Source organism: Pistacia vera, unplaced genomic scaffold, assembly GCF_008641045.1.
Source record: "Pistacia vera cultivar Batoury unplaced genomic scaffold, PisVer_v2 Contig104, whole genome shotgun sequence".
In the NCBI taxonomy this organism is placed as follows: Eukaryota; Viridiplantae; Streptophyta; class Magnoliopsida; order Sapindales; family Anacardiaceae; genus Pistacia; species Pistacia vera.
This window is the reverse complement of record NW_022195071.1, coordinates 487,661-502,961: the sequence shown is the minus strand read 5'-3', so window position 1 is coordinate 502,961 and position 15,301 is coordinate 487,661. Positions and strand designations below refer to the sequence as shown.

General features: G+C 35.1%; 3 protein-coding genes across 4 annotated transcripts; all 3 read right to left on the bottom strand.

Annotated features, from left to right (window-relative positions):
- Window positions 1-215: 215 nt before the first annotated feature.
- LOC116125572 (probable methyltransferase PMT5) lies at window positions 216-5,836 on the bottom strand. The gene is made up of 9 exons (XM_031411279.1): window positions 5,532-5,836; window positions 4,307-5,279; window positions 3,977-4,112; window positions 3,517-3,757; window positions 2,683-2,908; window positions 2,322-2,479; window positions 1,931-2,234; window positions 1,240-1,384; window positions 216-881 (listed from the first exon to the last, which is right to left on the bottom strand). Exons 2-9 carry the CDS (start codon window positions 4,816-4,818, stop codon window positions 732-734), a joined length of 1,872 nt encoding a protein of 623 aa, XP_031267139.1. The 5' UTR covers window positions 4,819-5,279; window positions 5,532-5,836; the 3' UTR covers window positions 216-731.
- A 978-nt stretch (window positions 5,837-6,814) lies between these two features.
- On the bottom strand, window positions 6,815-9,402 carry LOC116126323 (protein KTI12 homolog). 2 transcript variants are annotated; one of them, XM_031412021.1, is made up of 3 exons: window positions 9,221-9,402; window positions 8,930-8,964; window positions 6,815-8,197 (listed from the first exon to the last, which is right to left on the bottom strand). In XM_031412021.1, the coding sequence occupies exon 3, from the start codon at window positions 8,178-8,180 to the stop codon at window positions 7,269-7,271; it is 912 nt and encodes a 303-aa protein (XP_031267881.1). In that variant the 5' UTR covers window positions 8,181-8,197; window positions 8,930-8,964; window positions 9,221-9,402; the 3' UTR covers window positions 6,815-7,268. The 2 variants fall into 2 exon arrangements, with proteins under 2 accessions (XP_031267881.1, XP_031267877.1); XM_031412017.1 differs by lacking the exon at window positions 9,221-9,402 and having other exon boundaries at window positions 8,930-9,191.
- Window positions 9,403-10,008: 606 nt separating this feature from the next.
- LOC116126006 (COBW domain-containing protein 1-like) lies at window positions 10,009-13,978 on the bottom strand. The gene is made up of 9 exons (XM_031411706.1): window positions 13,814-13,978; window positions 13,084-13,301; window positions 12,848-12,962; window positions 12,268-12,357; window positions 11,939-12,112; window positions 11,713-11,832; window positions 11,227-11,337; window positions 10,247-10,328; window positions 10,009-10,131 (listed from the first exon to the last, which is right to left on the bottom strand). Exons 1-9 carry the CDS (start codon window positions 13,958-13,960, stop codon window positions 10,067-10,069), a joined length of 1,122 nt encoding a protein of 373 aa, XP_031267566.1. The 5' UTR covers window positions 13,961-13,978; the 3' UTR covers window positions 10,009-10,066.
- Window positions 13,979-15,301: the final 1,323 nt, after the last annotated feature.

Here is a 15,301-nt window from a genome sequence, read left to right as displayed (position 1 = left end):
TTTACATTTAAACTAAACTATTTTTTTTTTAAATTGATGGGAATGGGATAAACATACATGTTTAGCATATTATCTTTTTTAATTTAAAATCATCGAGTCATAATAAAACACATTAGTATGTGCCTTCATCCCTTCTCTAGTCATATTCATCATCTTTTTGGGTAATTTAACCAACCATAACACACTGCTTCAGTAGTTTTAAGTTTTAACTGCCAAAACACATTGCATTTAGTAAATGTAAATGTCTCTTTTTGAGTAATTCAATTCAGATACAACTATACTTTGAGAGAAGGAGAGTTACAATAAATGTAGCTATGACATTTCGTGATTGTTCAATACAGATTCTTCTGTCCAACTTCCAAAAAATAAAGAAATAGAGAAACCAAAAGAGACGCCAAAAAATTGGATGAATGAATTGCTACAAACGCGTTGACAAATAAATAAAATAAAATGAATTGCGGCAGCTTTAGCTTTAGCTTTGTGTTGTGCAGCAAACCTCCTTTCTAATCTACAGCTTCAGTTGTTGAAATGATCTCTGCCAAGACCCTGGGGCCCCGGCATGTGCTCACACACATGGTGATGGTGAAGCAGTCAAGAGACTCCTGCTCTGGCAATAATAACCAGCAAATAACGCCATTATTGCCTACAGTTAATACTCCATACTTTCTGGACGATTACCAGAGCCAAAAAAGTATACATGTTGTATGGTGAGATCTCCTGCTGCCAATCAATCATTTTTTCACAAAAGGTTTTTGACAAACAAGTAGTCGCTGGTCACTGCCATTCTGCAGGTCGATCACCCTTGCTTCCCAGCGTATCTGTGTAGCAAGTGAGCGTGCCATTTCTATAGCTCCCAACTTATCAGAAATAACTACCCATCCCTACAAACCGAAATTTCACACGTGGCATAAAATCAGAGAATGACAGTGTGGGGATGATCTAATGAGATACTAAAGGATGCAGCACAAAACTTTCTACGTAAAACAGGATATTTTGAGACTTCTCTTTAGAAAAGATAAAACAGAAAAAGAAGGGGAAGGGCATTGTTGCTTAGATTTTTAAACAAGACCAAAAGTCAGGAACAAGGGGCAACAAGGACGCTACTTCTTGAAGAAAGTAAAATAACTATTGGGGTAGAAAACAAAGAAAGGTATTAGATGCAGTTTTCCTTACAAAATTTGTGAGTAAACAACTTTTAGGACACGGCACAAATTTTCATTCATAAGCAAAAAAGATTACCTCAGGGCGTAGTATCCGATCCATCTCCAAAAGCAAGTCCATCGTATCACATCTTTCTGAAGAAACTTTTTCAGAGAGGTGGGAGAGGAGCCCATTTGCATGAATCATGTCATATGTTCGGGGGTATGTTGGGAAGGGTTCACACCTGTCCACCAACAGATGATTAAATCAGTTGATCTTTTTGCTGAATCAAACAGAGCCAATCTATGATATCCTAGCTCAAAGTGAAATAAGCTTTCTCGTAACCTGAATTCTTGAATTTTGACTCAAACTATGCCTATACACTTTATTAGGGTCCTTGGAAATTGCATCCCACCCACTGACTTGAGACCAGTACATCAAAGAAAGTATCAAAAATTATTTTCATCAGCCATATACCAGTCAGATTGTGTTTATTTCTTCAAGTCCCTTTTCTACGAGGATTTTTTTCCTAAAAAATCAGTTTTTTCCTCTATTCTTATCAGTTGAAAGAATAAATTAAAAGATGAAGTCACCATTAAAAAAAAAAAAAAAAAACTGTAGGCAATATATTCTGAGCATTATTCAAAATTAAAATATTATTTTCAAACAGAGCATACCATTTAATTTAAAACATAAATAAAAAAACAAAAAACTGACTCATGAAGAACCTGAAAAATCATTTGAATTAAAAGCAAGATTATAAACATCGAAAGTTACAAACTGAACTTACCAATCGTGCAAAACACCAGCAAAACCTCTATCAAGTATGAGAGAAAGTGTATCTCGAGCTGTGACAGGCACAACATTCATCACCCACACAGATTTTTTCTCCTCCTGAAATGCAGCATTTAAACCTCCATATTGAGCATTCATGTCCATTACATTGCGGATCATGTTAAATGGAGGTAATGGATCTTCATCACCAGGCCTCTTAGGATGGTCAGAGAAAATCAAGGGAGTAAGCAAAGACCAATAATTTTTCAGAGCCATCCTCCAGACCTGTAAGTCTTCACTGAAATCTTCAGGCTTAACTCCTGCAAGGATGAAAGATGTAAACTAAGAATTAATGTACAAGCTGCAACAAAATTTAGGTGGAAAAATCATCCTGAAACAATACTTTCCATGAACTTCAAGCTCAGCTGAGCTCAACTGGGAACCAGCAGATCTCTTCTGAATGGAAATCCAGCGCTTGCTGGTTGTCCCACTAATACATGGCACGAGGGGCTGATAGTATTTTACAGCATCAGGTCCTTCTTGGCAAAGTGGTATAGCCTGCTTTCTAAATCCAATAACAAATAGAAAACAATTACTATAATTCTCCCCATAAAGCCGTAAGTTTAGAGGAAAGAAATGTGCAAAGCTCTCTACATACAGCCAGTTCAAGATAACAAGGTATATGGAAAGTTACTCAAGAACCTATCCAACAGTGAAACTAAAACTGAGATAATAATGGAAAAGTCCTAATTATTTTTGCTATCTCACCTAGATAAATGGCAATGAGAATCCACAGTCTTCTGCCAAATGAATGTCTCATCTTGCTGGGCCATCAGAGTCCAGCAGATTTTTTCGGCGAATTCTTGCATCGGTTTTAGCATGCCCCTCTTCTTCATACTCAGTGAACTTCCACGTGGCTTGGTTGCAGGCGAGGTTAAAACGAAGTAACCTCCAGGCTTAAGTAATCGATCCACTTCTATAAGGAACATTCCATCTGTTTTGAGCAGAAGAGTTAAAAGCAGAACAATGAGATTCAATAGAAGCAAAAAGTATTAACCCTCCACACCCATACAACATAAAAAATTATAAAAGAAGAAAAACCCACGACTAAGTTTATTAAATACATAGACATTATAACAAGAAGTTAAGCTCTGAAATTCCATCCATGCATTCAGTAGACTTTCCGGTAAATCTCCTAGATTATTTGGATATTCTTGTGAAGTAAACAAATTCAGTAATTCATAGAGGTCAGACATAAGTTCTAACATTCAAAATATTATGCCACACATGATGGGCCAATATATATCCGTCTGATGACCTATGATAAGTAAACAGTAAGTTACCAGGCTGCAATCTGCATGTCCAGCATCAATTGCATTACTGGAACATTTTCATGAAGGTAAAACCTTTTTGTACAATGGTCCAATAGCACCAATAGTGGAGCTAAACCAGAACGCACATAATAAATTATTATCAAGAACGGAAAAGGGAAACAATCAAGTCATTGATTTCCTACAATTAAACTCTGCTATTGGATCACCCAAAAGGAAGCACGTCAACAAATAGTAGAAAACATGAGTCATCGAAAAGCTCAAGATTTACCTTTTTGGTCCCAATTGATACCGCACTGAGCACAATGAACCATGTCAAATGACAATGATGGATATGGAAGTTGTCTTGAGATGAAATTCCCAATCATAGCTGGAAGACCTCTCTCAAGGGCCAATTGGACTTGACTGCCAGTGGCTTCATATGCCGCAACACAAATAGCCATTAGCTTCAGTGACACTAAATGAGCTGCAAAGCTTCCAAATCCACAACCAATATCGAGTATGGTGTGAACCTGCAGTTGACATATAAGGCTTAAAGCTAAGATGCAACAGATAATTCTATTCGCCTTTCAAAACAGAAAAAGAGGCAAACCATACTCCAACTTTGTTATGGTTAGACTTAAAAAAACAACAAAGTATCTATTCAAAAAATTCAAACTCTTTCAAATTTAATTTTGTCCAATATAGAAAGAATTATTCCATAATAACCATGATGTACAAAGAAAACTTACACCAGCTTGACCAAATTCGGAGTCACTTCCCAACCCTATCATCTCAGCGACTTGGCGAGAGTAATCTTTGACACCATCAAAAATCAATCCATCCTCGGAATGAAATGCGATTTGATTCTCTTCCAGTAACATCAATCTGGAAAGATTATCAAAATTTATAAATGCAATCATCATAACTTAAAAAACCAAGAAATAGAAAAATTAATAACATAATGATAAAAGCAAATAGCAATGGTTTGTGGACAGTTTGAGCAAATCATGGAGCTAAAGGAGGTAGATTTAATGCTTATGACCACCACAGAATCACGTCTAGCATTAATTAAATAGTACCTTTTCGTCATACTTCCAGACGAAAGAAATTGGTCTTTTGTAATTTTCACATTTCCGCTCCATATCACATCCCTGCCAGCGGGCCACCTTAAGGGGATCTTATAATCCTTTGGAGGGCGTACCAAGCACCGCTCTCCTAGTCTAGAAATTTCACAATGCCGATCAAACTCCTCCCCATCTAGAAATCCAGCCAACAAATTTGCTGACACATTGTAACATGGTACAAAATTTTCTCTCTCTTTGCCACAAAGGTCATACTCCTTTGGCCGACTCACACCCAAAGAGAGAGTTCTCAGCTCCAAGTAATCAACTGCAGCTTGCTCCTTTAGCCTTCGATAGTTTGTATAAATATCAGGTTTTTGGATTGAAGTTAAAGAGTCAAAGGTATTTGAAGATGATGATCCTAAGACGGCAACAAGTGCAACAATACTAATAAGGCATAATAACAACCAACTGACCGGCGGTCTAGGCCCAAAAATGACAGAAAGTTTATTGAACCAGGAGCTTCTCATGTCCAAATTTTGCTACACTCTTTAACAATTTGAGTTTCAAAGTGCACTAAAATAATCAATCCCTTTCACATAAATCTCCAAGAACAACCAATACCACAACATGTCATAAAATATAAGCTTCTAGATACGTTTCCATTAGTCCGTACAACACCTATTTTCTCCACAACACTTTTCTTCCAATAACAAAAACAGATGTTTCTCACGTGATTGTAGCATCACACTCACATTACTAAAAACCGAGAAAATTAGATCACGACAACCAAGTTTCAATCCGAATTATGGATCAACAATTCACACAACTACACAATGTAGAAGAACTAAAAGTCCAAATCAAACCCAAAAAAGAAATGTTGAATTCTCCCGAAACGTAACGCTTGATTGTTAAAAAAAAAATAGTATTGCCAATTGTAGAAAAATAACTAGTCTCCAGCAGCACGTAGCCAACAAACCACCAGATCAACCTGCAATAACAAAAAAAGTCAAAGATCCACCGAATCAATATCACATATCACGATTTAATTAGATTCCACGAGACTCAATGTGATTCCTACAAAATTCCATTTCCTTTTCGCAACAAAAAGGACGAAAATGCAAAACTTTCCATTTTTAATCAACTAAAACAAACCCAGATCTCAAAAAGGAAACCCAGATACAAATGTCAGATCAAATGCACATGCAAAAATGGAAACAAGATTAGGGTTTGGAGGACATACCAATTAAAGGGTGCTGAAGAATGGAGATTCAAAGCAAAACCAACATAACACAGAGGTATTATTGTTTTAAGAGTCCAGTTTTTATCGGATTCTAGTTTTGGGGTTTGTGTAATTGTTTTGGTTTCAGAGGTCTACACTATTAAAATTGATAGATCTAATCTATAAATAAACAAAAGCTCTAACTTTTAGACAGAACAAACAGGCAAATCATTTTTGCTCTACAACATAACAGGGGGAATAATTGTAATTAATCAACTGGATGTTGTGTAAACTTTTTCCTTTTAGCGGCACAGTATTAAATTTGTTAGTTCTAGCAAATCCGCTACGCAATCCTAAAATTATTCTAAGTCCACGTGGGATGTGCTACGATGACATGTGGTTCAAATCTAGTGGGTAACAGCTCGGTTAAGCCTTGGATTTAGTGTAGATGTTGGAATGGGTGGTTTAGATTTAGCCCTTTGTTTTGGAGGAGTATATGAAGCCCACTATTAGTTGTATTTAACCAGCAGAAACAAGATCCAAATGGAGGCCATTGTTGATTTATGATGAGGCTATCAGAACTGGAGGGGAGCCAACTCTCTCACTCACTTATTGTTGTTTTTTGTTTAAGCAGGTAGAGAATGTCGCATCATGTTAGAGTGGAACATAAGTTTCCTTTTTTTTTTATTATTTTTGGTTATTTAAAGCAGGGGATTTTGTGGGTGATGACTTAACCATCAATTTAATTATTGTTCAGTGGGGTTGGTTTGGTTTGATTGGCTAACTCTAAGCCAATCCGTACAATATAAGGTTTTATTTGGTTCATTATTTAATAATTTTTAGAATAATATTTAAAAAAAAAAAGTAAAATTAGATTATCTTTACAATAAATATAATTATTAATATTTTACAAGATGAATAAAATAAATAAGATTTTAAGAATATTAAAAATAATATATTTTTTGATAAATTTTCTATTTAACTTTATTGAGAAAATCAAAATAGTATTTTAAAGAACCCTAAGAGAATGGCAGCATTCAACAAGTTTTTGGGCAATAACAGGATTTGATTCCATGGCTTTTGCCAGCTTATGGCTCCAGTTCCATAGTAGCGATAATAGTTTTTCAAGTGTCGGTTATCTAGGAGTTAGAGCTAACCCACAAGCTGGTGCTTATATACCTGAAAAGGCCATCCATGATTGGATTTTATCTCTTAACTGTGGACTGATAATTGACAAACACAGGCTTCTCAGAAATTGCTTTATTCACTAATTTTTTAATCCAACTGAATCTACAGAGAGAAGATTTTGAAACGTCAAATCACCAAAAACATGTATTGACAATTTGAAACAATCCAAATAAATTACCATTGAACAAATGTTACAGTGATTCCTTTAGCAAACCACACTGCTTTTCTTTGATACAATAGATACTAAAAACAAAGTAACCTATTTTTAGAACAATAAAAGATTGGCTCACACCTAATTTTTCAAACTTTCTTTTACAGCCTGACATGATAGTTTACAATTGGTCAGTTCGTAATTGAACAAACGAGACCTATGCAAGCTATCACGTTGAAGTTGTGAAAGAAAGTTTGTAAGATTGAATTGTAAGTGTAGTACTACCTTTTTAGAAGGCAAACCTCCACTTTCATTATTTGTTGGTACAACACCATTCGATATTGGACAAAACCTAGAATGGCCCTCACATTTGACTAATCCCAAAGATATTTCAATAGAACAATGATATTTATGCTCATTCAAGCAGTGGTTTCTAGTTCCCTGTTCAAGTAGTCCACAAACATCCTCTTTGCACTGTCAGAATCAGACGGTGGTGGTGGTCCACTCAAACTGGTTTGCCCTGTCAATTTAATGAATGTTCTTCGTAGTCTACGTAGCTCAGGCAGCCCAACTGACCTTGAAATATTGATAGTAGGCAAACTCTGGCCAAGAGATATCCCGTTAAGAGGCCCTCCAAGTGCCTTCGATTGTGCTTCTACAATAGCATTAGTCACTTCTTGTGTTGCTTTATCCAATTCATACAGAGAATTTGCCTCTGAAAATCGTGTATTTTGTGTTGCAATGGTTGGCTGTAAAATCTTAACATGCCGCGTTTTTGAATCCACCTTTTTTGTCAAATAGGAAACAGCATCCAAAATGGCAGCAGAAGATTTCTCAATTCCATCTCTCTGTGGCCATAATTCAAACAAAGGTGAATCCCATCGATTTCTTCTATCAGGTTTCTCAAACCTTCTTACAAGATCTTCAAGTATATTATCATCATATGTGGGTTCTCCTTTCTCCCGTCGTTCCTCATTCCATTTTCTACAATCATTTTCTTCCACATCACAGTAAAGCACACAGTATCTTATTCCAGCACCACGAGCCAAACACCATAGTTCATATCTGTAACCCTTGATACTGTTCAAAGAATCTACAATGATTATATTATCTTTCGACACAGATCTATCAACTTCAGACCGGAGCACTCCGCGTAAATTCTTCTCTGCAGTCATATTGGCATAGCTCTGATTGCGATCAAGATGAAAGGAAGTTTCATCAATTATCCTGACTGTCTCTTTTAACTCTGATCCTTTTAGAGCTTCGGCAAGGCACATTGCAGCCATTGACTTCCCACTACTTGGTTGCCCACAAACTACAACCAATGCCATTCTTGCAAAAATTGACCCTGAGATTCAAGGGAAACACATTGTCAACAATTGTTAGCCTCTGATCAGTTAAATATGTAAACAGTAAAACATAGTTATTTTCAAATCATAAATACAAAATCATAAGAGAAACATAAAGATTTGAAATCGGGAATATTGTATATAACTCTAGCAATGATACCATTTTATAAAGGGTATACAAGACCAGAGTTATAACTCAAGCTTATCAAATCAACTTTCGCTCGGGGCATCTCATTATCTATTTTACAATTTACACTTGCAAATAAAATGACAGTAAGAGAAAAGAAAACACGCAAATAACATGATGTAAAGTTGTAGAAATCATTCATTGCATCCAACAAGCCGCGGAGAAATGGTTCGCAAATTTGATAGGCCATTAACAACGGTAGAATAAAACCTAAAAAATGCCTTCTATGGCATACATCCCCAAATCTTGCTGCCCAGTGGAAAAAAAGGGTAGCCATTCGATATTTCACGCTCTTTGAACAGAGTTAGTTAACATAAGCATCTTATACATTCTTGATCATGCAACAAAAGTACTGAATTAACTCAGAAAATAAGGTTCCCACCCATGACCACATCATGATAAGTTTTATTAAAGAGTTCGATTTGTACAAGAACAATAAGAGCAATCGAATTTGGCAGAAACAAAGAATAAAAATGATATTACAAAAACAACTCAAAACAATCAATAATAATCAAAATCGTATAATATTAGCATGCCAGTGTACCTGAACTTTGCTCTCCAACTGCTCCAACTGCTAATCTGAAAAGTAAAAGTGAGTGAGTAGAGAGATTATGGATCATATACCAACCTCAGTGAGCAATGCGTATTGACAAATTTTTACAATTACTAATTACTCCGGGTTTACGAAGACTTAGGTCTAACATTATCAGTGAAAGTCCCGGGTTCAGTCCCCAGTTCAGAGATTTCACAAACAAACAAAAATCCTATCAAAAGAATATTAAATGAATAGATATTTTAATTTAAAAATAAAAATTGAAAAACCAAAAAGAAAAACCTGTTGAAGCTTGAATCGGCGGTTGCTGGAGCAGCTAGACGGCGAATCCGCCGGAAATCTCGGTGGAGGAACGTCAGAGGTTGGAGACGTCTCGGTGGCGTCCTTTGTCGACAAGGGCTTGGCGGTGAGCTGCGGGGTTAATTTTTGTGTTGCTAGAGTTTTTAGAGTCGGGTTCTTTTGTGGAGTTTTATTAGAGTAGGTCACTTTTAATTTTTAACATTTTACAATATTCTCGGCGGCGTCCTTTGTCGACGAGGGCGTGGCGGTGAGCTGCGGCTTTAATTGTTTGTGTTGCTAATTTGCTATAGTTTTTAGACACGTGTCCTTGTGTGGAGTTTTTATCAGGGTAGGTTATTTTTAATTTTAATTTTTAACATTTTACAATATTTTAAGTTAAAAGTTGTATATTGGTAAATATTATATATAGATTCTAATTGTTTTATATATATATCCTTCTTTTTTAATGAAGAATATTCAATCAACTTATATATATCTTAATTAATCTTACCAACTGTTGACTAGATAAAAACCTCGATAGCTTAGAAAGACTCAAAGTAAAAAACGCTCTTTTATTATTAGGTAACCCAGTGATGGATTACATATTATATATTTGGGTTGGCTTACAATCTAATGACAAATGATAAATGCACTTGTGAAATTTAAGTGTAAAATTACTAGCATGATTAAAATACAGGACATCCATATTCAAAACTTATCTGTATTTATAAGATTTAAAAACAAAAAATACAACTAAACAAATTTATAATAATAATAATGAAACAAACCTACAAGGCGGCAATTCACACCTCATCTGAACTTAATCACAAGTTAACCAAAATTACAACTTTAAGTAGTTGATAATACGCAAGTTCTGAAGGAATCAGTAAGAACATCCTTATTCAAATGATGCCCTGCAACATTGAAAACCAACCAATTTCAGTAGAACAAAAACAAAGCATAAGGAGCTCCAACTGGTTTTTAGAAAAGGTATAGCTGAAAATAGCGCAAAAGTGTTAAGAACATTACCTATGAACACTATCTTATTCATCTGATTCTCTTCTGTTCTCCATTTTCGAGCTGGAACAATCTCGTAAATCTCCCTTACAGCCTGCCAAATGTTCAAGAACAAACAACTTGGTGATGAGACCACATGCAATTAACCAGTTGCTGAGAACAAAGTAGCTTTAACAACAGATAAAAAGCAAAACAGACAAACAAAACGAAGTTGCATACAATGGGAAAAGAAGTATTAATAAAAAGCTGCAATAGACAATTAGAAAATAGAAATTTTATTAAATGCCAGACCCATTCTTTAAAATTTGAGATCTGTACGAAAACTTGTATAAGGGAACTGTCTATCTCAACCTCTCACTTAATGAGTTCACCACCCTTATTTGAGATATGTGATTAACGTTTGGGAGAACAATTGCAATGAAAACACCACAGTGAGTTAGTGACCTACAAATTCATTTCCTCCCCTGTTCTGGAAAACATCAGATAGACAATGAGTCTCAACATTACCTACTCTTTAGTTGGCCCAAGCATCATTTTACAAGATAGAGTAGGATAGAAATGGTTTGAACTCTTGAAAATTTTAAGTTCACAGAAGATGGAAATACTTTCTGTTGTAATTTAAAAATTTTGATTTGAAATATAATAAAAAAATTTAATGGTCTCTCAGCTGAGTTGATAATGGCACAGAGCTAGCATTTGTACATAATTCATGTGCTTGCTATCCCATGTGCGCTGCTACCTCAGGTTTTTAACATTCTCTGAAAAAATTCACTTGAGGGGCAGTTAAGTTACGGAGTATTATGATTATCAGGTTGCAAAAGTAGCTACCCATCCAGGAGAAAACACAAATATCCAAGAAACAGAGGAAAAGAGGGAAGCTAGGGAAGGAGTCAGTAAATGGGGACATAAATGTCAGAGAGAAAAAAAAGAACAGTCTACTCTAAATCCAAAGCTGCATCATAAGTAAACAAAGCAAAAATTGCAAATATTACCTGCAAAGTATGTAGTTGATCGGAGTTTTGAAGATTTAAAACACCTTTGCAACGGTACACATCCATGCCATATTTCTTATCCCAAAGAATCTCCTCAAGCCACAAGCGAACCTATGAATACACAGAATACCAGACATTATCAAAATAAATATGGATTTTACATACAAAATAATACACTATAATAAGGTAGGAATTTTCAATATATTGGAAAAAGAAAAATGAAAAAAGAGAGAATACATATACAATAATGAACAACAAGGTTATACAAGCAACAAGGATGTGATTGTTTGATTCAGATGGAATACATATATTCCAACAATTATTAAGTATACACTCGAGGAAACTGTAATTATTTTTCCAGAGCAGTGAATATAAGAGTACCTACTGAATACTCTTTCCAAACTAGTGAATATAAGAGCAACTAATAACAAATTACAATACTTGGTAGAGCAAGACCAAATTTTCCATAGCTATTTTGGAGATTACCTTATCAAGATCAACAGCCCCTGGTTCACAAATGCACAAAGTTCGCACGTCACTGTCATGAAGATCTGAAGAAGGCACAGATTGGTGCTCTTCCAACAGTGCCTGTAGATGAGTGATGTGCTGAGAGAAAAGACAAATTGCTTTGAGTGACAACAGTTAAAACAAAAGTCGGCACAAGCTGACAAGATGTACCTATAAAATAAAAATAAAAAGTTGTATTACTAACCGTAGCATCATATGCTCGGCAGTTCAATATCTTAGACAAGTCAACTTGACACCGGGCAGAGCGAATAATTTGAGCAAGAGAGTTAATTTCATGTATCTCCTTCTCCAATTTGTCAAGAGCATCTTCGGAAGCCTCTCGAGAAACTAAATCAATCTTGTTAAGAATTATAACATCCTACAAGAAAAATGAATCTTATAAGCCTCTGATATGCTCAACTGACCAATATTAAATTATATCCAATGAAAATAACAAAGTGAAAAACGATCTTCCAGAAAACGAAAGGCTATTTTGCAACTAAATCAGTCATTAAGTAATAATATGAGACTTACTGCAAATGCTATTTGATGAATTGCTTCAGGAAATGAAGATACATCACGATATTTGTTTATCTGGAAAAGCAGGTTTTTGGCATCCACAACCTATTAAGCAAAAACTTATTAATAGAAAGAACTGAGATGAAAACCTGAGGTAACTGAGGGAAGAACATATGTTAAAAAAGAAAAAACAAAACATCAAAAGCTCAATTTTTATGAATCATAAATTACTATGATCCACTCATATACCAAGAAGATAAACAGAAAGTAACATAAAACATGATATGATTGTCTCATACTACAAGAAGGAAGTAGAACAGTAAAGAAATATGCATCATATTAATCAACTCCCAACCCTAAATGGAAGAAAAGCTATTACAGCGATGGAAGTAGATAATTTGATGAAACTTTGGGAAAAACATAGGAAAAGCTCATAAGCTATATCCTTAGTCTCCATCATATGAAATGAGAAACTGGAATGCAGGCAAACATAATATAACAGCTTAACGATTGAATGGTTAAAATAAGTACAATTCAAATGCTAAATCATACAGACAATTTATTAAAATTAGTCAAAGATCGTAATCTTACTTACAGTGATAATAGAATCAAGCCTGACAGCTGATTCCAGTTGATCATCTAACCATAGAATAGATGCCAGAGGAGCAGGGTTCGCTAACCCAGTGGTTTCGAGCAATATATGATCAAGTCTACACACAACAAAAGAACCATTCTTAGATCATTAATTTCCACTAACATATAATTTCTCCATGTGAAATATCAAACTTCCCATAAGCTGATTCCCAAAAAGACTTCAAAAAACAATGTTACCTTTCTTTCATCTGTACAAGTTGCTCCAGTGCTTGAACTAAACTATGCTTAACAGTGCAACAAATGCACCCATTTGCCAATTCAACCCATTCCTCAACAAGTACCCCACCTTCTCCATCATTAATCATCGCCCTTTCCACTCCAATCTCTTCACCAAACTCATTTAATATGACAGCAATTCGTTTTCCATGTTGTGCATTCAAGATATAGTTAACAAGCTGAAATTCATAGCCCCAATTGTCAGTTGAGAAATTTCTTGCAAACTAAAATAAGTTTCTGACCCAATAATAAATTTACATTAAAACCATAGTTCTTTGCATTCGAAAGTTAATCATTGTTCCAATATGCATACGTATCTGCCTCTTCTGTACATTCAACCAATAACTTTCAGTGTTCCCATACATTATGAGTGATCTAATCTTAATCTCTTTAAAATCTTCATCAAGCTTGAAGAGTTTAAACTGTCCTTGTACATGAACTTTGTGGCACATCCCATTTCATCTGACACTACAAATTATATTATTTTAGGGGATATTGAATAATTTCACTAAAGAACAACTTCATAATCTGTAATAATCATTAAACTTCAGCATCTTTTCGTCCCATATTGACACTAACTATAATCCAATATCTGTACCAAAAAAAAAAAAGCACTAGACAGGTATTTGACATAAAGTAGAAATAAAATCAAATTAAGAAAAAAAAATAGAAAAATAAGGGTTTAAGTTACAGTGGATTTTCCAGCTCCAAGAAAGCCAGTGATGACGGTAACGCCCACTGAAACGTCAGCGTTGTTGGAAGAGTAAGAGGGTTCTTCTGCAATTTCGTCAATTTGAACGGCTAGAGGTGGACCTTCTTCTTCGTCCTCCATTTTCATTCCAAAGCCAACTTCTTTCTGTCTTTCTTTTTTACTTTTTTGAAGTCTTAATTATTTCTGAATTTACATGATTGTCCCTGGGTAAGATATCGCTCCACGTCTCTTTCGCCGAGCTCGTGTTCTTCACATAATACAAGATGCGGCGTTTAGTTAAGAAAATGTTAGATCACTGATAATGATGGATTATTAAGAAAATATTAGATTACTGAGAATGATGGATTATTAAAAAGATAGGTTATTTTAAAGATTATTGGGAATCTTTAGGAAAATATATTTGGTTAGTTGGTGCGTATGTTATATTAATATGTTTGGTTATGAAGAATAAATTGGTGGGTATATTATTTAAATTACTAAATTATCTTTTTTTAAATATTAATATAATATTATTTTTATTATTAATTTTTTAATGATTTCTTTTAACCCCCAATATTTCAAATTTAGCTAAAACACCCCGCTTATATAAAATTTTAATTTATGACGAAATCACCCCCACCTCCTGCCCCCACCGCAAACCACCGTCGGAAGTCTCTGAAAGTCCCCGTAAGTAGCTCATCGTGACCAAGAGGCTCCGATATGGCCCTTTTTTGCCATATTGATGGTCAGAAACTGCCAAATCAGGCCAGATCTGGCTGTTAACGGTCAGATCCCTAGCCATTATCGGTCAAATCTAGGCGAGATCTGACCGTTGGCAGCCATATCTATTTCGGCCAAAATAGATCTGACCGTTAACGGCCAATTCCATCGATCTGGCCATAAATGGCCAGAAAAGACCTGGCCTGATATGACAGTTTTCGACTATCAATATGGCTAGAGACGGCCATATTGAAGCCTCCCGGAGCCTCCCACCGAATCTCCTTTTTTTTTAGGGACTTCGACAACTTTCCGGCTGCTGTCCGTGATGGTTGGCCCGCTATCGGCGGTGGTGGCTGGGTGGTAGTGGTGGTCTGTAAATTGTTTTAAATATAAGGGTATTATTGTCTAAAATTTTAATTAAACAAGGGTAAAATTAAAATATGATATTAATGTAAATTTCTTTTAAAATATGGGCATTATTATCCAAAATTTTTATTAATAAGGGATAAAATTGTAACAAAAAAAGATAACCTTAGTAATCTTATAATACCTAAAAAAATAGAGGCAATCAGATTACCTTCAATATTACCAATAGTAACTATTATTGGTATTTGAAGATTACCGGTATCTTATATTACTTGATTACCATGTTTGATATCTTATATTACTTGACAACCAAACATGGTAATTAAGTAATATAAGATCACTTAACCCTAGTAATGTTAAATACCCCCTAACCAAACGCCCCCGAAGTACATAAACGAGTAA